At 42.9% G+C, this 26,276-nt stretch overlaps 1 protein-coding gene across 1 annotated transcript; it reads right to left on the reverse strand.

Moving 5' to 3' along the window:
- Positions 1–14,140: 14,140 nt before the first annotated feature.
- On the reverse strand, positions 14,141–25,147 carry LOC142775364 (uncharacterized). Its single transcript, XM_075876729.1, has 5 exons — positions 25,012–25,147; positions 19,980–20,042; positions 17,801–17,889; positions 14,502–14,661; positions 14,141–14,404 (listed from the first exon to the last, which is right to left on the reverse strand). The coding sequence occupies exons 1-5, from the start codon at positions 25,145–25,147 to the stop codon at positions 14,142–14,144; spliced, it is 711 nt and encodes a 236-aa protein (XP_075732844.1). The 3' UTR covers position 14,141.
- Positions 25,148–26,276: the final 1,129 nt, after the last annotated feature.

Below are 26,276 nucleotides of genomic sequence, written 5' to 3' on the forward strand. Positions count from 1 at the left end.
ATTCAATGACAAGCTGTCTTGGCTGCATTTTTTTACTCCTTGAGTCAATTCTTAATAAGTTGATATCTATTGCTTTGTAAACTTGGGAGCTGTCAGCATATCAAGGGCTTACCGGGTATGTCAATCGCACTCATGGCTCAGTAGTCACTGATGGTGCAAATTATGCCTGCACTCACCTCTGTGTTTTTAACAGCACAGACTTCATGTATATGAAAATCAGGTGCATTCCACGGTGCCATGATGCGCATATCATAATTTCTGCCAGGTACAACAGCGCTTCATTGTAGCTTGTTGAGTGATATATGAGTACATATATATTGTTTATTGCATTGTCTTGAACAAGTGTAGCCAACAATTCAAACATACTCGACATTGCTTCAATAGGATGCCTGATTAGTCTTTTTGGGAACAATTATAACTACTAGTGTGGCTATGTACACCACCTGGAATTCAAAGGTTCAAATGCAGCCGCAACTGATATTCACTGTATCTTTTTTATTGAAATTTTTTACTCGTTGTGAAGCTACTGCTAATGGCATCAGATGTACTGTTGTACTTTCTTCTTAATGCTTACTCAGAGATTTCCAAAGTGCATTCTTGCTGTTTCTAAGTTAACATAGACAGGGAATCACCTGTGGGTCATACCCACATCCTACAGACAGTAGTGTGCAGGTATGCACACACGTGACTGATGAAAAAGTTTTGACATCGGTTCAGACAAGGATGTCACATTATTCATGTCAGGGGGTCATGACACTGCAGTTACAATGTCACACTCACTATTCATTCTTTTCTAGGTGCTGCTTCTATTGTTTTTGGGCTTGCTGCCACCCCTCGTGCCAGCGCCATTATGACTGTTAATGCCACAAGAATCTTGGTGTCCTGATGTTGCAGGAGTTAGCCACATCACCAGCAAAGTATCAAGAGTCATCATTTTCTCTACAGCCCACACTGCCAATTCTAGACGGTTCACCGTTCTCTGTCCAGCAGCTTGGAACAGTGACAGGTGACCAAGCAGTTCATAAGCACACCCATATTTTTGTTTCATGAAGCTGTATAGCATTAAAGTGAAAATTTCATACTCATTGCTTATGTTCTTCCACGTTAGTAAGCGTAGAACAAACCTTTACTATGTAGATGATGTTTACTTTGTTGTCGTTGTCCAGTTTGAAATTAGCTTTCATCATCGCACATTCAAAACATACCCTTCGAAAAGTGACCTTTGAAAAGTGAACATTTAGGGCTAGCAACCTAGCAAGCGCATTGTAAACATCGCTGGCACATTGTTACTGTGTTTGACAGCATACCAAATTAGTCAGCTAGAGCACAAAAAGCCAAAACAGCCCCCACTAGGGCATCCAAATTTTCGTTCGTAATTTTACTTTACTTCAGTGTAATGAGTGGCAGTGCAATGAAGGAGGTTGTATAAGCAGTCAGCAACTATACCTTGATTTTGAGAACGCATGCTTAGGACACTTTTTAACTAGTAAGATGAAACCCATCATGGCCAACTTGTTTAACAATTAGGAAGTGTAATCTGTGATGAGTAGCAGTTTTCCTGTTTAATGACAAGGCCTGCCTGGAGCTGGAAGTTCGTATTCAAATATGGAAACTGGAAGATCATATTCAAATATGAGTGCGGTTTCGTAAGTCTTATCATGGGACACTAGACTTGCTGGCCTTTTTCACTGTATATATTTGTTCCTTGACATGGGCTCTCAGGTTTATGGATTGTTTCTATAATTTTCTACTGCTCTTGATAGGGTTTCTCGCTACATATTTTACTAAGACAGCAAAACATTCCTCTGATTGTGCTCACTTGGGTTAAATACTTTATTTTGTGCAGACCTCCGTTTACATAATTTAATTACGACAACTTTTCTTTTGCTCATGTGACATCTGCTGTATTCCAAGGAAGTATGCTCAGTGGAAGCCTGTAGCCAGAGGGGTGCCTCAGGCGTTTGTACCCCACTCCCTCCCTTAAATTTGCATGTTGTGGGTTTTCCTACTGAGCATAAGCAATGAAGAAAGTCATTTTTCATGACCATCAACATGTGCCCACACCCCCTCCAAAAAACACTCCTGGCTACGGGGCTGCCTCTTTATGAGCTCGTAATTTCTTCTTGCTCATTCTTCATCATTTGTTTTTACTTTGCGTTGTCTGCATGTGTATGAAATACAGCGCGTTTCATGAAATCTATCCATTATTCTTTAAAAATTAAGGAAAGGAAGTACGTGCATGCTAGTTGTAGCATTGTCTTTCCTGTCACAAAGGAATTCTTCGGATAGGCAAAAATAATAATTGCAGCAGTAAATATAGCAATTAAGACAATTACCTTTTTTACCAGTTGTAGTAGCTGCTCGAGTCAAATGAGCAAATTCAAGTCCTTTTTTGAGAAGTCTATAGCCACTTTGAAATTTTGGAAAATCAGCCACTGATAATTTGGACTTGATGTCTTATACATTTTATTTATTTTTATTTGTTTATTTTTATTGTGCTTTTTGTTGTTTTTGTTGTCGAGTTCACACTGCTGACTGTTCGCCACATCTACCGTGGTAAAAAGTAGCTGTGGGCCTGTGTCAAGGTGCGTCTTTTGAAGAGCAGCTTTTACGTGCAGCTTTCCTTCATCAAACTTGATAAAAATTAATTATTATTATTATTATTATTATTATTATTATTATTATTATTATTTTTATTTTTATTATTATTATTATTATTATTATTATTATTATTATTATTATTATTATTATTATTATTATTATTATTATTATTATTATTATTATTATTATTATTATTATAGTAGCTGTATAATAAACGTGGAGTGATGCAATCTGCTTAATTTAGCTGTCGAAACGAAAACCCATGCACCAGACAGCACAGCTACCATTCATTTTGACAATGCCCTCGATGACGACACTGTTTCTCTAGCCATTATCAACCGCCATCAACCGTCAATTTAGACACTTTGCTTTGTGCCCACTTATCGACGCTAACTTAAACTTCTCCCCCAATGGAAGAAAAACAGTGTCGCCATGGAGGGCATTGTCGAAGTGAATGATAAATGCACAGTTTGTTGCGTCGGTTTCTGTTTCGCCAGCTAAATTGAGCAGAAAGCATCGCTCTGCGGTGATTAACAATGGCCACTTTTTCTAAATTTTAAACTGGCTATTGATTATTTGTAGGTAGAGGTTCAATTCGCCCATTCGAGCCGACTGGCTATTACCACGGGTAATTAGATGATTGTGTTATTTTTATTATAATTGCTGTAATTATAGTTTGTACCTATCTGAACTCGCCTTCTGCCACAGGAAGGCAACGCCGCATGTAGCATGCAAATGCCTCTGTTCTCTGGTTTAAACAGAGGCAACATGTTTGCTCTGTTCTCTGTTTGCCTCTGTTTCTCTGTTCTCTGCCTCTGCATTTGCCTCTGTTCTCTGTTTAAAACAGAGGCAAATGCCTCTGTTTTAAAAATAATGGACATATTTCTTGAATGATCTGTTGATGTTATCTCTAATGTGTTATTACATGCCAAATCATCCAACTTTTTTTTGACCATCACATATATGGCTGATAACACTGACACGTATTTCTCGAAGTGCCAAACTCCTCCTAGTATTTTATTTTTGCTGCCAAAGGTATTCCTCCCTATTTTTGAGAGCCTATTGTTTGGCACCAAGTAAAGTAAAAGGTGTCAAACAACATTTTTTTCAAAAGAAGTCTTCGGAATGCACTCAATAAAAGACATTTCTGGCAAGTTAATGAAGTTATCTAACTTTAAAATAATGACCCTATTAGGCATATCAATTCTTTGAGGCTTCCTCACACAAGCAGTATTGAAAAAGTTTGACCGATTTGGGATTTTTTTTCCGGAAACATGTTGAATTCCAAGGTCACAAATAAAATATGTGCTGCTGGCCTGTCAACTTGCTACAAATTAAGAATAATTTAGGCACTGTTGTGACAGCACATACTCGGAAAAAATTGTGAGTGTCACTTCGGGAAAACCTCCGTATTTAGCATCAAAAACTTGCCTTTGAGGTCGGACCATAAATATACCCAAAATTTTATTTAAATTTCTCTGGACAAGCTAACTATAGATGGAATTACTAGAGAGTATTTTTTTATTTCCAAAATTGTTTTTTGAAATATATATTTGCACCAGCTATTCGCCTACGTAACTCAAGCGACAGGACACACTCACGCGGGCAATCTTCAGCTAAACCTCAATGACCTGAAACACAGAGAGCGAATTTCGTGCTCTCTACAAAGTAATTGAAACGGGAATACGGTTATCATCTGCATTTTATTGCCAACGGAGGGGTGCTACAAGGACTCGGTTCAGTGTGGGGATTTTCAGGTAAGTCATGCAGCGTTATAGATATAAAGTCAGACATCCTGCTTTCCTGAAGAGTTCCGCAAATGCAGTAGGTGTGTTTTATACTCTTAACCAAAATATTTAGTCATATTAAGTACATATGTCTTATAACATGCTAGTAGCATTGGTGCAGTGCACTGATAAACGCTATCGTAAAACAACCGTTTCTTACTTTTCTGGCTTTCAGGACAGCACCCTGCTCCCTGAGCTGCTCCCCGGGCTTGGCAGCACCGTGTTCGGGCGGTTGCTCATGAATTTCTACTTTTCCGTCCAAATCGCCCTGCTGCGGGTGGATTCCGTCGTTGGCCCGGCGGAACTCTTCGCACCGCAGGGAAACATCGTCGCGCCTGCGCCGGACAGCCCCGTCGACGAAGAAAAATCATGGAAAGCAGCGCCTCAAGTGCCCCTCCCCTACCATGTGGTCAACCGAGTGACGTCAGCGGACATGCTTGAGCTTCAGCATAAAACCCGCAGCCATCTTCAGCAGTCTTTCAGTGGGCTTGGCAGCACCGTTTTCGGGCGGTTGCTCATGAATTTCTACTTTTTTGTCCAGGTGGGTGACAATTATTCTGTCTGCTCTATTAGAGACGATTTTCTCACTTTAGTAGTGCTGCCAGGCCCACAGAGTCTGCTTTCTTCATTGTGTCATTGTTTGCTTGTTATTAGGCTACTGCTGGTAACATCAGGTGAAGTGGAGTTAAACCCTACCCCGCTCAGACTCAGAGTCTAGTTCAGAAGCCACCTTAAACAGCCAGCTCCTCAAGAAAATTCTAAAGGAACAAACAAAGACCAATAAAGCGCTCACTGCTCTTTCCAAAAACTTAAAACGCGTAGAAACTATAGTAGGCAACGTACAGAAAAGATTAACCGCCATAGAAAAAGAGTTAGCTCGCCTACAGCAATTCGAGGATAATCTCGCCGAGCATGAGGTGATGACCGTAGAAACAAATAAACTGGTGCGAGAGCTATCAGTTAAGGTAGAAGACTTGGAAAACAGGAGCCGCCGGAGTAACATAATAATCTATGGCGTGGAAGAAGGTGATAACGAACGAAATGCAGATTTACAACAGCGTATTATTGAGGGCATTTTTAAGGACATCCTCAAGGTTAATGTTACATCTGTAACGCATCCACCAAATTGGCAGGAAAACACAAAATTGAGAGCGGCCAGTTATTCTTAAGCTGTACAATTTCTCTGAAAAAATGTTAGTCCTTCGTAATTGCGGCAAACTGAAGGGAACAGCGATATCCATATCCAAAGACTTTTCCGCACGAGTTCGGGACCTGCGCAAAAAACTATGGCAATCAGCAAAAGAAGATCGGGACAATCGTGCTAAGGTCACTCTTGTATTCGATAAACTAAAGATAGATGACGACTTGTACGTATGGGATGAAGCAAAAAATGCAAGAGTTTCCCTCAAAAGGGCACGTCACGATGGTCGCGCGAAAAGCAACGCGTGACACCCGCAAGCCTCCACACCGTTTTCATTGGTATGTTTGAATGCCCGTAGCATTGTTGACAAAACTGACAAGCTGGAAGAATTGTTATTTTCGTACACTCCTGATATTGTCGTGATAACTGAAACGTGGCTGCACCCAGACATTCTAGATTTTGAAATTGTTCCTTCTTCATACTGCCTACTTCGGTCAGATCGTCACGATGGCGGGGGCGGTCGCCATTGCAATAAAACGTGGTTTGCAATATCGTAGAGAAAAGGGTATCGCGAATCACGAGAGCGTTTGGTGCACAATATTTGCTCACGATGCTCCAGTACTGATCGGTGGCATCTACAGAAAGCCAAATGCGTCTGATGATTACCTTTTACAAGTACATGACTATCTGGTTGATAAGGTTACCCCCCGTACCAAATTAATACTTACTGGAGATTTCAGTCTCGCTATTGACTGGGAATACTTAACAAGTACTAGAAATACCGCCAACAGCGAGCTAATATACAATTTAATGTTCAATTTTTCATTGTCCCAGTTGGTCCAGGAACCAACCCGCATTCAAGGAAACACTCGCTCCATACTAGACCTAGCTTTTATTTCCGATAACCTATCCGGTAAAGCCACTGCAGAAAATGGAATATCTGACCACAAAATGTTAATCATAACTTTTAACCTTCAATGCTTAAATACCAAACCCGATGGCACAAATTCACGGATAGTCGTGAAAGACTACACCAGAGCCAATGATGTTTGTGTTATGGTTACCTCGACACAGCACTAGAGACTTTTTCTCTAGAGGAATGTGAGGGTAATAATGGTATGTGGATTCAACTGAAAAAAATAATTACGTACTGTGAACAAAATTTTATCCCCACGAAACTAAAACGCACACAAAGAAAAACACCATGGATCAATCGCCGTATTATTCACCTTAAAAGAAGGGTACAGAGAATGCGCAAGAAAAAGAGGAATCCAATTATCTTAAAGGAACTTGCATCTCAGCTTAAGGCGGAAATTAGAAATGCAAGACAAACTTTTTTTTCACATGCGTTATCTCACTTCATGACGAATCAGACGCCAAAATTTTGGCGTTTCTTGGCACGGCCTGAAAACCCAACAACTGAAGTAGAAATTGAGGGTACTATCGTAAAGTACGCGCAGGCCGTTTCCAATGCTTTCAATAGGTATTTTCAGTTGGTATTTACACGCGCATGCGCACCAAGCAGCCCTGTTGCTCCGGTGCATCTTTTTTTAATGCCCGATGTCGTTGTCACTACGGAAGGTATTCTGAACCTGCTGTTGCAGATTGATGTTAAGAAATCAGTGGTCCTGACAATATTTCAAATGTATTCCTTCGACGCTACGCAGAGCAACTATGTCCCTTCCTTGAAGCAATTTTTAAAGCATCCCTGCTAACAGCTTCTTTACCTGCAGACTGGTTGTGTGCAAAGGTAATTCTAATTCATAAAGATGGGAGCAAGCTGTCCATAGAAACATTCAGGCCTATCTCGCTAACTAGCTGCTGCTGTAAATAATTGGAACATGTAATCAACAAGACAATAATTACTTATTTAGAAGATGAAAACTTATTGCACCCAAACCAACACGGATTCCGTAAAAACCTGTCTACCGTTACTCAACTATTCGAAATAACGCATGACTTCGTAACTACTATTAACTCACAATTGCAAACTGACTCCATATTTATAGACTTCGCCAAAGCTTTTGATAAGGTGCCTCACAGTAAATTGATTGACAAACTTGTGTCTATTGGTATTAACAGTAACATAATAGCATGGATAAAAATGTATCTATCAAATCGAAGCCAGTATGTAACCGTAAACAACACAGCCTCTGATTCATTGGAAGGTTTTTCCGGAGTACAACAAAGTTCCGTTTTAGGACCCATCTTGTTCCTAATAAATGGTAATGATATCTGTATGTGCCTTGAGCCTAACGTTAAATTGAGATTATTTGCTGATGACTGCGTGATCTACACCCCTATCCGCACAACTGATGACCAGCTTAGACTTAATACCACACTAGCTAATATTGCATGTTGCTGCCTTGAGTGGGGAATGGAAATTAATGTGTCAGAAACAGCTTGCCTTAGCATAACTCGCAGAAAAACAATCCAGCATTTTAGTTACAATTTGGTCGGCACAAACATTGCAAGAAACAACGCTGTTAAATACTTGGGCGTTACCTTTACAAGTAAACTGAAGTGGGATGCACATATAAGCAGCACATACACAAAAGCCTATCGCCAGTTAGGGTTCCTGCGTCGAAAACTTGCATTGGCGCCTTCTAATGTAAAACTGACAGCATATAAATCTCTCATAAGGCCGATCCTCGAGTACGCCAGCATTGTTTGGAACCCCCACCAAAAATATCTTTCCAACAAATTAGAAATCGACCAACGCAAGGCCCTTCGCTTTATATATTCTAAGTATTCGAGGCATGACAGTGTCACTGAGCTGCGCAGGCGGGCATGCTTGCCGACCCTTGCAGCCCGTCACCGTTCTCTTCCTTAAAGTTTATTTTTCTTTTGTATCACAACGGTTTAAGCATAGATAAAGACAACTATATAAAGCCGCCTAACCATCACTCCCTTCGTACCAACCACAATAAATGCATCAGACCATTGATGTCACGCTGTGACACTTTTAAATATTCATTCTTCCCGTCAGCAGTGGAAGAGTGGAACAAATTGCCACGTGAATGCGTTAATCTTTCCTCTGCAGATTCATTTGTTCGGAATGTAGAAAGCCTGTTTTATGAAGACTAAAAGCAACTTTTGTTTTTTGATGTTTGTGAGTGCTTCCGAACACACTGATCACTGTACCCCCTGCTGATACCTCGATGTTTTGTGACCTGTCCATGATTTTGTACAATTGCTTTCATCGTTCAAGTTTTATTTTCACCATCATCTTGTGATTCTGTTTCTTCCGCTATGTGCGATATTGCCTGGTTTGTACCCGACTGTGTATATTTGCCCGCCCACCCTGAGAAAGGCTCACAGTATTAAATAAATAAAATAAAATAAACAGTGTCTTTCATATGAATGTAGTGTTCTTACTTAAAAGAATGGGACAGCATTATAGCTTCAGTATGAAACTGGCGTCCATCTTAATCTGCTTTCTTTTTAATTTCATCCTTCTCTTCTTTCCTGCCCCGGCTCTCGTGCGTCTTCTTCTTTTGTCCCAAGGCTCATTCCGCTTCAACCTTTCCGGTTTCTTTTAATTACCCCTCCTGGAGCAATATTTGAAGACATTTCCAATTGAAGCAGATTCATCTGATCCACGTTCACCAGTGTACTAGACAGTCGTCAAAAATCCGTTTCGGGTGGCTGTCTTGCTCACAGAGTAAGGACCGTAAAATTTGACATCGTCATCTCTTATTCCTTTCTTCTTTAGTACGAGGTTGGTGACTTGAATATCTGGCACGTCTGCTCGATGCCTCTTGTCGAAATTCTTCTTCATTCATTTTCGATATCTCTCCTCGTGTGATTTTTCTTGCCTCTTCTTGACAATCTTGATGTTTTCCAAGAGTCCCAACTCACGGTCTGCCTGCAGAATAGGGGTTTCTGCTGAAGAAGCATACTGTGGACTGCACCCAAAGCCACTTGTATAATATCAATTATGATGTTTCACGGCGGCTTCCAAAGAACATTTCCATCCACCAAGAAACTATTGTACATCTTGACGTACTGCTTCACGTCGCGTATGGCACGTTCTGCCAGCACATTCTCTGTGGGATAGTATGGAGCACAGAACTTGATCGATATATTGTGATCACGAGCCCATCTTGCTAGCTTTTCTCTCTTGAACGCAGGGCCGATATCACATATGATTGACCGCGTAGTCTTAAACATGTCTCTTTCCAGGGGTGTTATTACGCTATTTGCATCTTCTTTTCCAGCTCGCGCCGCGATCATCCTCGTGTATTCATCTATGGCCAGAAAAGCTGGCGTTTTCTTGGCTCCTTCCCGTTTCTTATTCAGTTCGGCGAAATCTAGGTGAACTAATTCGAAAGGCACGTTCGAGTGGCAAGGTAGTATCATAGCATCTGTAGGCTGTTTATACTTGACTTTGTGTACTTGACACACATGACAGGAACGAACGTACTGACTGACATCTTTCTTCATGTGAGGCCATGTAAATCTCTGGACCAATTTGTTGTAGGTGCGCCAAAATCCGTCGTGTCCTCCAGATTCTGGGCTATCGTGGTTCAAAGAAGGGACTCTGGAAACAAGTGTTGGTGGGACTTGATACCGACCTTCAGTAAAAACCAGTTGTTCAGAGCCTTCCCAAGCTTCACTTCATTGATTTCTTCGGATTGTTCTGTGTTGCTTCGTACAGTCAACCTTGATAGAGCATCTGCATCGGTTAAATGTGGTCGTGGTCGGTGCGAGATGGCAAAGTCGAATTGCTGCAAGTAATTTACCGATCTAGCAATAAGTTTTAGTTTGGGTCATATTCAAGAGATGATTGAGAGCGTGTTATCAGTGAACAAAGTGAGCTTCGTACCTTTCAGGTACGTACGGAAGTACTCAATGGCCTTCAGAACCGTCAGGGCTTCTTTATGCGTAGTAGTGTAGTTAACTTCAGATGGCTTGAGCGTGTAACTGTAGTAACCTACTACGTGTCGCTTTTCTCGGCTGGATGCTTTATTATAATTTTGATACAACACAGACCCGGTCCCATATAGTGAGGCATCAGTGTTCAATTCAAAAGGTAAAGTGAAGTCTGGTAGGCGTAGGATAGGGTGAGAAGAAATTCTGTGCACGAAGTCACGGTACACTCTCTCACATTCGTCACTCCAGTCAAAGGGAACGTCTTTCTGTGTTAAACGTGTGAGACATGTAGTTTTGACAGCAAAATCTTTTATGAAAGTTCGAAAACGTCCTGCCAATCCAAAAAACACACGCAGTGAAGGGACGTCACATGGTTTCTTCATCTGGGAGATCTTCTCGTCGGACTCTTGTTTAGTGCTTTTGATGTTCCCCTCGAATACTCGTCCAAGAAACACAACCTTTTGTTGAATGAATGCATCTTCTTGAAATTAACCTTGAGATGTACAGAGCTTATGGTGTTTAACACCTGAGACAGATGGTTTTGATGCTCAGCCTCTGCTTTGAAGAAGACTATTATATCGTCTATGTACACATTACAGAAAACACCAAGGAATGGCTTTAGCACGTCGTTAATGATCTTCTGGAACCGCACTGGCGAGTTTTTCCAACCGAAAGGAAGCTGGTTATACTCGTAGATGTCGAATGGCGTGATAAAACCTGTGTACATTTTTGTTTCTTAGGTTAGTGGGATCTGCCAGAAGCCTTTGCACAAATCAATGCGGGGAAAATGTCAGCAAAAACCAGTCTCATGTATGATTGTGTCGATCTTCAGAATGGGAAATGGTATGAGTTCTGTCTTACAATTGAGAACCCTGTAGTCTGTGCATAATCTGAAGGTTCCGTCTTCTTTTGGTGCGACCGTTATGGGAGAAGCGAAGGGTGATACCGATGGTTGTATAATATAAGCAACTAGCAACTCCTGCAACTCTTTCTTAAGCCAAATCTTTCGCTCTCTTCAAATATTATAAGGTAATTTTCGAATGACGGTCAGTAAGCGAGCTCAAATAGAACCTTGTATGACTTCATCGCCTGAGTATAGCTTTCTCTGCATACAAGTTCAGGGTAGGTCATTGCGATATCCTCCGCGCACTCTACAACTCGTAGGTTATTTTGTCTACCTTGATATGTCTCGTTCCTTGCTACGGCGTCGACTAGAACCACATCGTCCCAGTATACGTTGATCTTCAATTTCTTTATATCTGGTCTTGATAGCGAAAAGTCGTCCGTCACCCCCTCTACCACCAACACTTCGCTCTCAATTTTCTGATCCTCAAACTCGCTGTTTACAAAGGTCCACTTATCATGCAACACTACTTTTCTATCATAGCCTTGTACCCGTAGGACTTTTCCACTATGCACGCGAAGCGCATCCACAATCTTGGCATTTATATTAGGCACAGATGCACCGCTGTCTACGAAAGCCATCATGGGCTTGTTTCCTACTTTGACGAGAATGTGAAGTAGGCTAGAGGAACCTAAATAAACAGTCTCATTTGGAGTCATCGGGTGGGACTGATCACCCTCATTAATTAGTTTTTTCTGTTGAATCCTCCTGAGCTTCAATGTCTATAATATTCACTCTATCTCTTGGAGCGCGCCAAGCCAAGTTATCTGTGCTACTTTCGAGGTGTCTTGGTTCTCACTGATCGCAGCTTGACCAGTCTGCTTTACTCCGACTGAAGCAGCTACTTTAATTAGCGGTTATGCTTGTTTGCGCAGTCGATGGTATGTTCTGAAGACACTCCAGGAGGTCATCTAGAGTTTTTGGTGACCGTATTTGCACCTGCTTCAAGACTTCAGTGTGTAATCCATGCAATAATAAGGCTATTACGGCCATGAATGGAAGCAAAGGCTCAGCTAGCTTTAAAAGACGGCGTTTCTCAAAGAAGTACTCGACAAGGGAGCTTTGATTGGACGTAAAATTAAGTGCTGCGCTCCATCTATGTACTGAATTGCTTCCGAATGCGGTCAAAAGTTTCTTGTTCCAATGACTCCAACAGTCGCCACTGTCTTACTGAATGCATATTTCATACCACTCGAGCTCAACACCTCTCAAATAAACACGCGTGCTAGTGATTTTATCCTCATCAGACAGCCACCTCTTTTTTTCAGCGGCATATTCGTAGAACTGAAGCCAACTTTCTGTACTTGAAAAAATACCGTTAAAGGCATCAGGCTCTGCGAGTTTAGGCACCAGTTTCACAGCATTGAGAGAGCTTATAAGGGACGTTATTATTTGGTTCTGTTGCACAATATCTTCATGTTGCAGGTGAAGAGCTTTCAAAACGAGGATCACCTCTCCCGTCAAAGACCGTAATCCTGAGTCTCTTCGACGCGCTGGTTCAAGAACCAGGTTGTAAATGGTCGCCACACGCAAGTTTACTTATACAGCACCTTTCCGTCGTAGTTCAGTAGTGTCCATTTCCCACAACCAGGTTGTTCACGAGTTCTTCCGAGCAGAGCTCACGATTTAGGTCCACCACTGCTTCATCTTGAACTTGGTACTTCGAAAAGATGATCTTGTCCGCGGTGGTCTCGTCAATGAAGAACGTCACCCACATGTTGGCTTCGATGGCTGGCTGCGCCAAAATATTGTAGTGCTCTTACTTCAAAGAACGGGGCAGCATTATAGCTTCAGTAAGGAACTGGCGTCCATCTTAATCTGCTTTCTTTTTAACTTCATACTTCTCTTCTTTCCTGCCCCAGCTCTCGTGCTTCTTCTTCTGACCCAACCCAGGCAGCACGCCGCCGTTGGACCAATCTTGGACCAACATCGGCTAACATCGGCACCGACGTCGGGCCGACGTCGGAAGTGCAACTTCTTCCAATGTCGGGCCGACGTTCAAGCCAATGATGGGCCAACGTTTTGCCGACGTTTTAGCCAGTATGCAACCGACATTGGGCCGACGAAGGCCCATCGTATTGCCGACAAAGCTGCCAATGTTCGGCCAACATTGGGCCATATTTCAGCCAATCACATGCCATTTTTACGCCGATGTTTGCTGCACGACGAATATTGGCTACGGATGTACGACCGACATTGGACCAATCCAGGGCCACATTGCAGCCAATCAAATGCCGTTATTACACCGATGTTTCCTGCACGACGAATATTGGCCACTGATTGGCTTGCCATTATGTAACCATTATTAGTAGGGAATTTTTCTTACCGGAAGATTTAAACAATATGCCTCGATGACCCGCTCTTGTAGCTTTGCAGCCCTGTATACTTGGGGCAACAGAAAATTGAATGCTGAGAACTGAAAGCAGTTACTCGATCTATTTCATCTTTTATACCTCATTCCCTTTGCTAACACTAGAAGTGTAGTTTATTTTTTTACCAATTTATCTTTTGCAATAGCGAGTGCTTTATTTGGTACTGTTATTTGGTACAGCAGATCGAAAAAAGTCGTTAGGAAGTAAATGTTGAAAGCGTATGTCCCCCACTTGCAATCCCCACATATGTTCCCCACATGGTAATCGAGAATATTCATAGTTTAGAGCATCTTTTTGTAACTAAAACATGGTGATGGTGCTTCCGAATCAGCATCAGCTAGCCGAACAGTGCACCACCGACAGTCTGCAGACTATTTATTCTTTGTTTTTTTCTATTTATTTGGTACAACAAAAAATGTATACATTGAGAAATATATATACACAACTAAAAAAGGCCCGCTCTACTGCAGGTCAGGTTGCGTTGGGGGCACAGTGACAGTGGTGCTGTCAAGGCCCTGGCTGCTGTGGCTGGGCAGGAAGCCAGCCGCCGCGAGCAGCCGATAATCTGCACTCTGAGAGTGGGGATCATCGGGCTGCTCCACAACAAATGCTTCTCTGAAGCGCCGCTTCCTGCCCCCACAGCGATCACCAGACCCTGGCAGCCACCTCTTAATAAAGTTGAGGGCCTCCGCCTGGTCGCACCCTGCTTTTTGGCAGATGACACCTGCATACAAGAACAGAAATACCATAGTACACATGAAGCACTGCAGTACAGAGAATACACAAGGGTACACATTCATAAAACAATGAACAAGTCTAACCTGTCACTAATCTACAGAGCCTCAGGTTCACAAAGGCCCTTTTCCTTTTTCTGCCATGAAGGCTGTACAGCACTTGCACGTCATGTGCCAATACAGCCTTCATGGCATTCACACCAATTTCTCGGAGGCCACGTCCCCCAATCTGCAGGAGGTGCTTGCGCTGTAAAAAAATGCAAGAAGCATAGATGGGGTAAACGCAACAGCACATCGAAATGTTTTCATGATAAAAATCTGCAAGAAGAGGACACTAAAAACAACTTAAATATTTGGGCATCACAACATTTCATTGTTTTTTTACGCTAACTTCAACTCACTTGACCTAAAATGGTTTCCACATCAGCCCTCTCACACTCAGTGTGAGAACCTTTCAGAGTCCTTCTCTGAATGCAGTTTCGCTGTTATGAAATCAAATACAACACTGTTATAACCCTTAATAAATATTGATTCTAGCTATGAAATAGTATAATTACTTTGTACAGTGCTCAAATTCCAATACACGTTTCTTCGAGGTTACAATGTCTTTGCCTGAATGTTGACCAGGAGTAGCTTCTACAGGTGAAAAACGATAAAATATGTGGAATTCAAAAAGAAGCTTGGACATGTTTTTAATCAATGCATTGTAAGCAGAGCACAACAAGATAAATGAACATGATCAAGGCGTACTAAGAGGCAACTTTAGAGCGACCAAATCTTGGTCATAGATGAGACTGATAGAAAAATAAAGGTCGCACTAGATGGTCGCACCATTTGCTGTTTATATTTTTCTGTGATAGCCAACAAAGAGGCATGTCGCTATAGAAATCTCATCACAATAAACAAAGGTGCATTTTTCTTCACACTGCGAAATTGGGTGCATGTTAGATTTTTAAAAAAGTAAGAAATCGGCTAACACAAGGCAGGGTGAACTGTAGCTCAAAGTAGGGAGAGCCGCAGCGGACACGAAATAGGGTGATAAATGAACAAAATTACTGAATGTCTGTTTTAAGCAGGCTATTGCTAGTCACTGCCCATCAAACACACGATGCCGCCTACATCGTCTGCTAGCTTAGGACAGTTCACTCGGACTTCACAGACTATAGTAAATACTGTCGAATCTCATTAATTCCAACACACTTAATTCGAACTGACGCTGTGGTCCTATCAAAGCTATACCGCGCTCCGAAAATGCTCTCAGCACCCCGCCCAATCCTGCGGTGGCACTTCAGACACCTCATCGCTGTGCTTGAAGAATAAAATGAAGAAAAGGAAAGAAAAGACTGCGGTTGAATGTTTGCCAAATGCCAATCTGTGACATTCCTGTGCCACGCTTCGGCTTTTTCCGTCCCTGCCACGTAGAGACCCTTCTCCTCTTAACACTGCGCATGAAGAGAAAGAGGGGAAAAAAAGCTGTCGCACAGAGTTGGCTCTCTCATGCCGATCTGCAACGCGCCGGTGTCACGCTTCCCTGCTTTTCGTTCCTGCTATGTAGAGACTCTTCTCCTTTCAACACCGCGCATGAAGAGAAAAAAAAAAGCTGCCGCGGAGTGTTTCTCTCTCGAATGCCGATCTGCTTTTCTCCAGGTGGAGACGCTCCTCCATTCTCATCATGGGCTGGCCACGCTCCGGCTGCAGCGCAGATAGTAACAGTGGAAACACAGTTGTCTTCGAAGAGTGTCAGCACTGGGCATTGCCGCGCGCAACTTCTTTTGCCAGGAGAATACTGAAGCCGAAGTACAAATGCTTTGCAAACTGCACGCAAAACTTGTTGACTCGTTGCAAGGCCAACATGTACAGACATGTATTGACTACTTTAATTAATGACGGATGTCCTGTAATTTGTGAATAAAACTTCTCCATGCACATGCATCACTGCATGGTGAGCCCTCCGCTCGTTTACCGTATTTACTCTATTCTACCGCGCCCTCGATTGTAACGCACGCCCGGTTTCCACGACAAAAAAAAAAAACTAAGACATCGGTTGCAACGCGCACCCTTTTTTCTCGTTGGCCCGCTTGATCACACCACTCGCGAAAACGACTCTTTTTGAGAGCGTCTTCCGTTTAAATATGAAGTATGGGGGAAGCTTATGCCTATCTGACGTGCAACAGAGCATTGTTGTCACTCTAGTTTTACCGTGGCCCGATGTCAGTACACAACTTGCTTCGCCCCCTTCTCCTAGACGGTTGTGGTGCCAGGCATGTCGAAGTAAAGAGGCGTGTGATCGGCATTCCCTATTTGCCCAAGCAGGTAGCCGTTGTTGTGCCGCAAGTTTAGGAGGAACCTCTGAAGACTCTGAAGCTTTTCTTCGTACTCCTCCAGCAACTTCCGGCATATGCCCGTTCGCCTTTTCTCTTCATAAAGTTCGTTAGCCAGCACCTGCTCGCTTTAAAATGGCTCTGCATTAGCCCTTTTTCTAAGGCTAACTGCATAGCCTGCACTTGAAGCAGTTCTGTTGTCACGGGCCGCTGTGCCGCTCACTGCTTAATCACATACTCGCCGAGCAGCTCTTCAATTTGTGGAAACCGACCCTGCTGTGGTCCACTGAAGCCTTTGCGTGAATCTTTGCTGTTGACAATATTCTGCTTTTGTTTCCGCCAGTCCCGCACGCACGTTTCGGGAACTCCGAATGACCGCGATGCGGCCCGATTTCTGTCCGTTTAGACACACGCGACGACTTCTCTTTTAGAAGCAGCATTGTGGTGCACTCGTCGAGTTTTTGGAGTCGGCCCTACCATGCCGTCGATGCTAATGTACTACAAGATGACGAACTCCTCAGCACACGTATGAAGTGCCGTGCATGGGAAACACATAGGCAGAAATGACCGACGCGCCATGCCGACGCACGTAGGGGGCGGCCATTTTGTAAGTGGCGATGGCAATAGAATGACCATATTCATTTTTTTTTCGTACTCGATTCTAATGCACATGCGATTTATGAACTCTCTTAACCGGAAAAAAGGAGCGTGTCAGATTCAAGTAATTACGGTAACTTTCATTATTTTGAACTTCTTTTAATTTGAACAAATTTTCTGGCCTTTTTGAGTACGAATTATTCATATTCGACTGTAGTACAGTGGCTAATGAGATAACCTGACTAGTTTGTTTCCCGAAACACAGTATCTTAAAGCAGTACTCAATTTCTGCATGTTACATAGGCATATTAAAAATCAAGAAATATACACCAAAGCCGCAGCCACAGCTTTACTCTGCACAGCTGCCTCTGCTGCCTCCACTTCTCCAATTGTACCAGCAGGCAGCCGGGGAAGGTCAGAGGGGCGCTGTGCTGGCTGGGCGTGCTGAGGCACGGACAAGAGCCGTACCTTGTGCTTCAGCTGTCGCACCTCCTGCAGAACCTCTCTTTGTTGCTGCCGGATGCCAAGTTGGATCCGCAGGATCCGTAGCAATAGAGCTGAAACATACAAGAGTACATACCATATTTACTCGCCCAATTTGCATCCTCACATAATTTGCTCACCAGTATAATTAGCCAGCCTGCTTTACTACAAGAAACTTTTTGCTCGCATACTTTGCCCTCCCCAACCAGCCCGAGCCACCTTGCCAGCACACACACAGACACAGTTGACTTCATGATGCTCTGGTCAGGCACATCTCTTGTTGAGCAGGCGAGTGCAGTCTTACACAAAATGGACTGAGTGCAAGGTCCCTTCTTCCATGAACTTTTATGCTTTCCCTAGAATATCGAACTTGAAAACTGAAACCTGTTTATGTGTAGTCCGAAATGCCTAAAGGTTTGCCTCCTATCTTCCCACCTCTTCCACGGCAAGAATGTATTCCCGAGACACAGCACAGATGTTAAACGCGTGCCAGGACCTGTCACATCAACTAGATGAGGCAGGTTTTCGCACTCATTTTTTTTTTCGGTTTCGCCATCTGGCCATTGCGTTTTTACCGTTCCTTGTGATAGGCTACAATAATTATATACGAGGCAGATTGCTGTTATAAAGCTTACCGAAGAAAATTGAAACCGTGCTACCGCTAAGCACTTCAGCGTGGAGTTCTTCGACATGCAATATTCAGTATGGGAGCCAGCAGAAGAGCGCGTTGAATAAGACTTAGCATAGAAGCTTGGGTGTGTTGGTTAGATATCGGAGGGAACACAACGCAATAGAAGACTGGGACAAGGAATGGACACACACACACATGAAGGGCGACACACACAGCACTGTGTTGGCATCGCGCTTCCTTGTCTGCATCTTACTTTACGTTGGGTTCCCGACAATTATTGGAGAGTACTTATGTTCTCTGGTATAACCCTGTCGTGGGAACTGGTTTTTGTGAGCACTGTTCAAAAGAACTTCAAGAAAATGGGGGCATTTGAACAGGCTTAGCAAACAAATGACAATCCGCTTTGAGACAGCTGTGACAGCGCCTGCAACATATATTCCCAGTTGAGCTTTTAGGCCAGCGATTCCTACTAGCTTCGCACATGACCGGATTGACAAAAAAAGTACACATAATAGGCGAGTATATACCGCATTTGACTCTGCAGCTTTGATGAACCAGGCAGATACACAAATTTATCCAAAACTCCATTGATTCTGTTGCAAAATTATTCAACAAACAAATTGCGATGTAGTGCAGCGTTAGTTCACCACTCGACGTTAATTGTATGCAGTAGGTTGCTCACAGCAACTGACTGCATGCAATGGTGAACATCTTGCATGCTTGCACCGCTGTTTCAGCATGCTGGCTGCTTCCCATACGGCTATCAATTGATGTTCAAAAAATTGGGAAGATGAAGAAAGACTGCACAGTGCCCTCTGGCCACCCTATACTCCAAACCTCCCGCCAACAAACAAACAAAAGAAACAGAAGTATGCAAATGAATATTATTCCTAATGCAGCTGGAATGGAGTGTAGTTTTCACCAATTCTGTGTGTTAAGTCAATATGGAGTGAGTTAACTCCATAAAGTAGCTTTTCTCATAACAGTGTTCACTCTATTGTAACACAAGGAGTGACTTCATAGCATCTAGAAGGAAAAATAGAATCTTCAGTATTTGATAGAAATGAGAGGCTCTACCTTAAAACAACAATAATCTGGAAAAAGAACTCATTACATTCGAAAAAAAAAAGGTAGCACAGTTGATCCCCTTTACAAGAGACACTGATGTAACAGACAAACGGGGATAAGAGGCACCAGTGTGCAGGCTGACATTTGGCCCATCATGCATCAGGCACTCCGTAGATGCGCCTGTGCAGCCGGGAGCCCTGCAGTCAAGCATGCTGAGCAAGACTGTTGACCACTGTACAATGACACATTGCCACAAAATTTCAAAACTTCATTTCACAGACTTCTGCAAAGCTTCTTACACTCTTGCATAATTTTTGCACAAGCTTCTCTCATTCTTGCGTGATTTTCGTCAGAACATATAAGTGTTGGAAGTTGTATGTCCCCAAAAACTTGCACAATACAAATAGCATACATTAAAGTCTATCACTTAATACGTGCATAGTGTAACAATGAAAGGAAACTCACGCATGGTTTGCTCCGAGCCTTCCCCGTGCGGTGCCTCCTTGAGCCTTGGAGAGCACTGTACAGCTAGAGCAAAGTAGCATCAATCCAGTGTTAATGGCAGGTTAACAAGACAACAAAACTAACCCCCATATTCATAAACGCTCCCCGACTCGACTTTCACCCTTCACTAGACAGAGTTGAGCACTGTGCCGCTGATCGTTTGAAAGCGACGCTGCGCTACTCGAGAATCACAGCAGATTATTGCTGACATACAGCAATTTTCTCTGTTTAGAGACGGCGCTCCCATCAGCCATCTCAAGTGAAGGTGAAGCGTTGAGTGGAGGGACGTTCTAGATTACGGGGGTAAGATTGGTTGCAAGAACACTACAATAGACACACTTAATTTTTACACTTCATCTATATTGTACAGCTACACACATTCTGCATCCTTATAATGCAACATATACATACAGGCTTATAAAGTAAACACTGTAGGCTGCTCAAATAACACCTACACAAAAAAATTACCCAAAAGTGGCCATGCGCAAAGTACTTTTATTTGAAACTCACAAAACTTTTGCGGTGATGGAGAATAAATAAGACAGGTTACGCTTGGAGGCACATGAGACCTTCGCAGCTTTCATAAAGTACAAAAAACAATATGGTATGTGTGTGTGTATGTACGCATGAAGCTTCAGCCTTTACATACGGTTTCTTGAAAGAATCGACTATAAATTTTATGGCACCTGTGTCCTTCAGCGCAATTGAAAGCCTGCTGATCAGTGTGTGCAATTGTGGAATAGTTACATGGAAAATGGCGTGAAACACCTAAAATCAAATTTTCTAGCTAGGAAATATGCAGCTGTGTATACACAACACATGCTGCAAACAGTGGGAGGTGACCACAAGAGTGATTTGAGTGTAAGCGGCAGTATTCCGCATTCATGCACCCCGCCATTTTCAACTGTTGCCCAAAAGCAGCACCACTTCAGCGTGCTACTTTTTTTTTACATCATAAACAGCACGGAATACAGCGAGGATGAAAACAACATACGCAACTAAATTTTGAGCACTATTTATGGTGCGCATGATTGATTGATTGATATGTGGGGTTTAACGTCCCAAAACCACTATATGATTATGATAGACGCCGTAGTGGAGGGCTCCGGAAATTTAGACCACCTTGGGTTCTTCAACGTCCACCTAAATCTGAGCACACGGGCCTACAACATTCCCGCCTCCATCGGAAATGCAGCCGCCGCAGCCGGGATTCGAACCCGCGCTCTGTGGGTCAGCAGCCGAGTACCTTAGCCACTAGACCACCGCGGCGGGGATGGTGCGCATGAAAACAACAAAAAAAAAATAGGCCTTTGTACTACGACGAATTCATAATTTGCCTTCACGGACCTTCTGTTAGGCTGCACCACATACAGATTTTTTGTGGCTTTCAAAAGAGATTTGAAAAAAAAAATAATAACCGTGTTTACTCTCATCATGAGCGCACTCACTAAGTCACCCTCATTTCAGTCGTCGAAATTTTGAATTTTTTTTTTCTTCCACATATTAAACACACACCTTACGTTCATCCGCTGAAGTCCCACGGGCTCCCCCCCCCCCCCTTGCCGCCTTCGCTCGCTGCCACGTGCCATTTTATTTTTGTTTCCATTTGTTCACGGAACGTCCCCTGTCTTTTTTAATTATCTCTTGTAACATATGTGGCATTATCTTGTTCCCGAGGTGCCACAGGTGCTCTGCTATGTAGATGCACCATTAAACTAGTATTTTTGATCAACTGTGCATTTCTGATGTTTACCTTGCAAGTACGTAAAACTGGCATGCTTCTTGATCTACGATACACATGTGGCTTGTCTCACTTTGAAGGAAAAGTTAGCATACAATGGTGTAAATGCTTAGAATTTGAAATATTGAGGCAGCAGCACACCGGAGATGATCATATGGTAAAGAAACAAGTGCTGCCTTATTACTGGCAAGTTGTCACTTATATGTACAAATAAATTTTGCGAGCTAAAAAAAGTACAAAAGCACAGCGAGGCTATGATGTGGATCAACCTGTGGATTCGCTTCATTTATCACGCTATATGATGAAGCTTCCTTTGGTAAAACTGCTCAGATAAGAAAAAAGTTTGCTGTCCAATACAGCAACTATACAAAGTGTGCACGTGCATCTCGCAGCACCTTTTCATCACTTCCGAAATGCGCCACCAACTTGCCCGGGCACCAACCGAATCTATCGCCTACAACTGCCATGTTGTCTCCTCGTGCTTGCACCCGTTTAGTTTTGCCTCACGATGCAAGTTTGAGAAATTATGAGCTGCTAGTGAGGCAAGTTGATTTAGTAGTCCACGCAGAGGGAGCAGAGCTTAGGGTGTTTCTTCGCTGAAAGTTATAACCTGAAATTGAGAACGCACATTCCGATTTTCCTAAAAGTACCAGCGTATTTGGCTGGTGCAGATTAACAAAAGCTACCTGAAGAAACTTTGCAATATTTGCATCTTCAGGTGCAACTTCATTACGGCTAAGTGCCATAGCCAAGTATTTACCTGCAAACAGATATAGCTTACCAAGATACTGTACATACAAACTTGTCCACAGTTAAAATCATGATGGCGAGGAAGGCGGTTAAAATCGTGATGGCGATCGCGGAGATTTGGTATTGCATTGAAACAAACTATAAAGAATGGGAAACAATATTAGTTCCCTTTGAAGTATAGCCGATCGGTTCAAGTTGGGCGTCAGGATTTTTTTTAATTAGTCAATTAATTCTATACACTGTCTCTATCATGTTCAGTGACTCCACTGTACATTAGCGTACAACAAAAGCAAAATACAAAGTGAAAAGTGTGTCAAAGCATACGCGAAAAATAAAGTGATGACTGGCATTATCGCGGCACACACCACGCAAAGTCGCTATCTGCCTTGTATAATATTTTCCTCGACTATTTCCACAAATTGCAATCAAAGAGGCTCAAGCTCAACATCAGCACTGTTTAAAACACTTGGGGGGGTGGGGGTCATTGCTACTTTGGTGGCGTAGGCCGTGACAATATATTCATAATATTATATTTCTTGTAAACTTGCCTAGCTCTGCACGACTAGTTTTCGATGGGAGCAGCTGCGCTTCGCACATCCACTCTTAAAATTGCGGCTCGAGAGATTTTGAGCTTTCACTTGTTTTTGGGCCAGGCAATTTGTAGTGAAAGCAAGATAATAGGCCCTCATAGGTTGTGGCGGGCAGCCGGTGTACGCCATGGCTGGTATATGTGTCGCACATCTTGATTATCTGGTCTTGTATCGAGTGAATGAGCGAGGCCTTCCTAATCCAATGAGCTCGTTAAAGTAAGACAACAAAAAACCACAATGCTTCCACATCGTTCACAGCAACAGATGACGAGCCCCCAACAAACCGCACTGCAGCACGTGAACTGCCGTAGGTACCCAGGGAGTTACCCGGGCATGGCGGGAGAGGGCGACAACGGCAAAAGTGACATCACAAGAACACCATGTATAAAAGGGACATTTAAAGACTTTTTTCCCATTTTTAAGCTTCGTGCACTGTTCTGTCACAATTTATAGCTCAGAATAGTTGTATTTTGAAAAGGGCACTAATTCATAAGCCCAATGGTTCAAGGATGGGTGCATTTAGGGGGCCCATTCTACGTTTTACTTATGCCCTTCAAGAACTTGCTTACAAGGCCAAAGTCCTGTTTCAGAAAGAACACGCTAGTGCGTGGCCAGCAGTCCGTCAAGCATTAGTGCTGGTGAGATTTGGAAATGCAGCGCATGAGCATCCTCATCTGCTACTTCTCTGCTCATGCTCTCGGGGTTTACTTGCGAGGCACGGTCCTTCGCACTTTTCATTTTCACACTGTAAATCAACTGATACCAACTCTGCCTTCCATTATTTAATAAACCAATATTTCATGGTCACGAGGACGAGCTTAAAATGTTTGCTACATCAGACCTGAACAGCATTTTGAGTCATCGAAACTTGCTAGTTGCAGCGAGCATTATGCGAAAAATATGATGTGCTTTACGGTGACAACTTGCAAAACACTGCAGCAACGATTAAAACCATGCATTTTTTGTGCTCACAGGAAATCCCTGAAGCAGGAGGCACTGGGCTAAAATTGCGCAGCTAAAATACGGATGCGCTTTCCAATGCTGTCATGCGTACAGGCGGAGAAATGGCAGGCAAAACTGGGCGCACATCGATTCTATGCGCATGCGTCCCATTCACAAGGCTCGCTGCCAGTTAGCGCCACATGGCTCACTGTCCATGAGCTCGCTTGTTTCCTGTAACAGTGGACCATACGGTACACCTATTTAAAAACGAGGATAGAATGTATATAATGCAGCACCTGATGAAGCCATGACGATGTGTTGCTGATGAAATCTGGAACTCTAGTTAGTACCCTTATTGTTAACCAGCCGACCGACTAGCAAAAAGATTTGCGACTGAAATGATGGCATCTACACCTGCCCTTAAAGGGACACTGAACAAAGTTTTTGCCGCCGAGATTTTCAGCCAAAGCAAAAGATTGGGCCATGAAATTCATAGACAATAATAATTTCAAGCAGAAACTACGAAAACATACTGAATTTAATGAGCATTTAACAAAATGCCGCGTCTAGCTCTTAGACAGGCGTTTTCTAAATGGTCGCGACATTTATTTTTCAAGTTTTTTTTTGTTATTCATGACAAATCTACGGTGCATTGTTCACAGAAAACAAAATTGCCTCGGTAAGATTTCTTTGCGAGCAGCTTACTAATTTTAAGGCAGGCGCGTTGATTCGTGAACTGAAGGATGCGAGTGATCGATCTTGCCTGCTAGTGGCTAGGCGACAAAGGCTTTACCTCATGTCCTGGTGTAGCTAAGTCACGCAAATGGAGCAGAAAATGTGCATTATCATTTATTTCACCTAAATATCACACGTATGTGACTTATTGCCGGTGACAGGTGATCAGGATGAAGTCGACAAGTTGCAAATCTGAACAAGAATTCACTCGAATGAAAAACCAACCTATACTCACGTGCACGGTGAAGTCGAACACGTCGTCCGTCAATGTTGTCGCTGATGCCCGAAGGAAAAGAGAAGAGGACAAGCGATGGGGTCGTCTCTTTCTTTACAGTCAGCGGAACTGCCAGAACGGCCAACACAAGAGGCATCGGGTTGACATTCCTCCATCTGGGCATCAGTCGCTCCACCCGGGCATGCAGCTGCTACTGGTTCTATTACTATCCTCTTCCCCGTGCCTCTTCCCGACATTGCAGTGTTGCTGCCATACTCGCGAACCTTTTTAAATTAAAGCACGCAATCATGTATTATCGTGCGCCATACTAAACTTAAAAACAGTGCGCCGGTACATGAGATCACGAAGCGCGGTCCACGCCATCACAAGAGCAATTAGACAAATGAAACAAAGAAAACAAAAATGTATAAAATATTTTGTCCCAATACGATCCGCAATGCAGTTTCCTGCAGCGGCTTTTGGCTCTGTATGAACGGCCAAGCCAGTGCCAAGCCAAGCTTGCGTCCCTGATCAGCTGTTTGTTTCCATCGAGAATTCAACAGTGAACTGGCAATTTGTTTAGATGATATTGCTAAAGGGCTTGAAATTGAATATTTCTCTACGTACTACTGCTGTACTTTTCCTCTCTGTTTCCTGATCACAGTGATAAGATTGAGGAGGTTACAATTTAGAAAACAGCAAGTGCAGCTCAAGCATTGCTAGTATCGCTGTTTCGGTAATAAAATGTTACAAAGATTTTGCCCCGCCACCTGCTTGCCGTGTTCGTGCACCCAGTAGAAATATACGGTGCCGCGTTTGAAATAGTTGAATAAAATTGCAATATTACGAAAGAAAGGTTCTGAAGCAACATCGCATTTTATCAGGCCTACACCTCCCACACCTAGACGAGTAAAACTCGTCGATATTATCTTGCAAAGCTGTGTATAATATTTAAAACACATTCTTTAGCCCACGATGAATTGTTCTCTCGTGTGGCTTCTCCATTTGGTACTGTCATGTTAACTTACAAAGGCAACTTTCCATATTCAGTCTCTTTAGATGTTGCAAAAGCTTGACACGTGGTGTGTATGCCATACTGATAATTCTCCTCGTAACCTGGGTCCGCCTCTTTAAACAGCGTCGCATTTTATTGTTCGCAATTGTGTTTGTTTTATACTGTAAGCGAGCTGTGTGATTTCATCAATATTCACGAGTGTTCCCTGACTATACAAACACGTGCGTCTTATTTGGTGCGGTGCACGTTTGTATGTAGCAAAAAATGTCAT

The sequence above is a fragment of the Rhipicephalus microplus genome, chromosome X, assembly GCF_043290135.1.
Source record: "Rhipicephalus microplus isolate Deutch F79 chromosome X, USDA_Rmic, whole genome shotgun sequence".
Classification (NCBI taxonomy): Eukaryota; Metazoa; Arthropoda; class Arachnida; order Ixodida; family Ixodidae; genus Rhipicephalus; species Rhipicephalus microplus.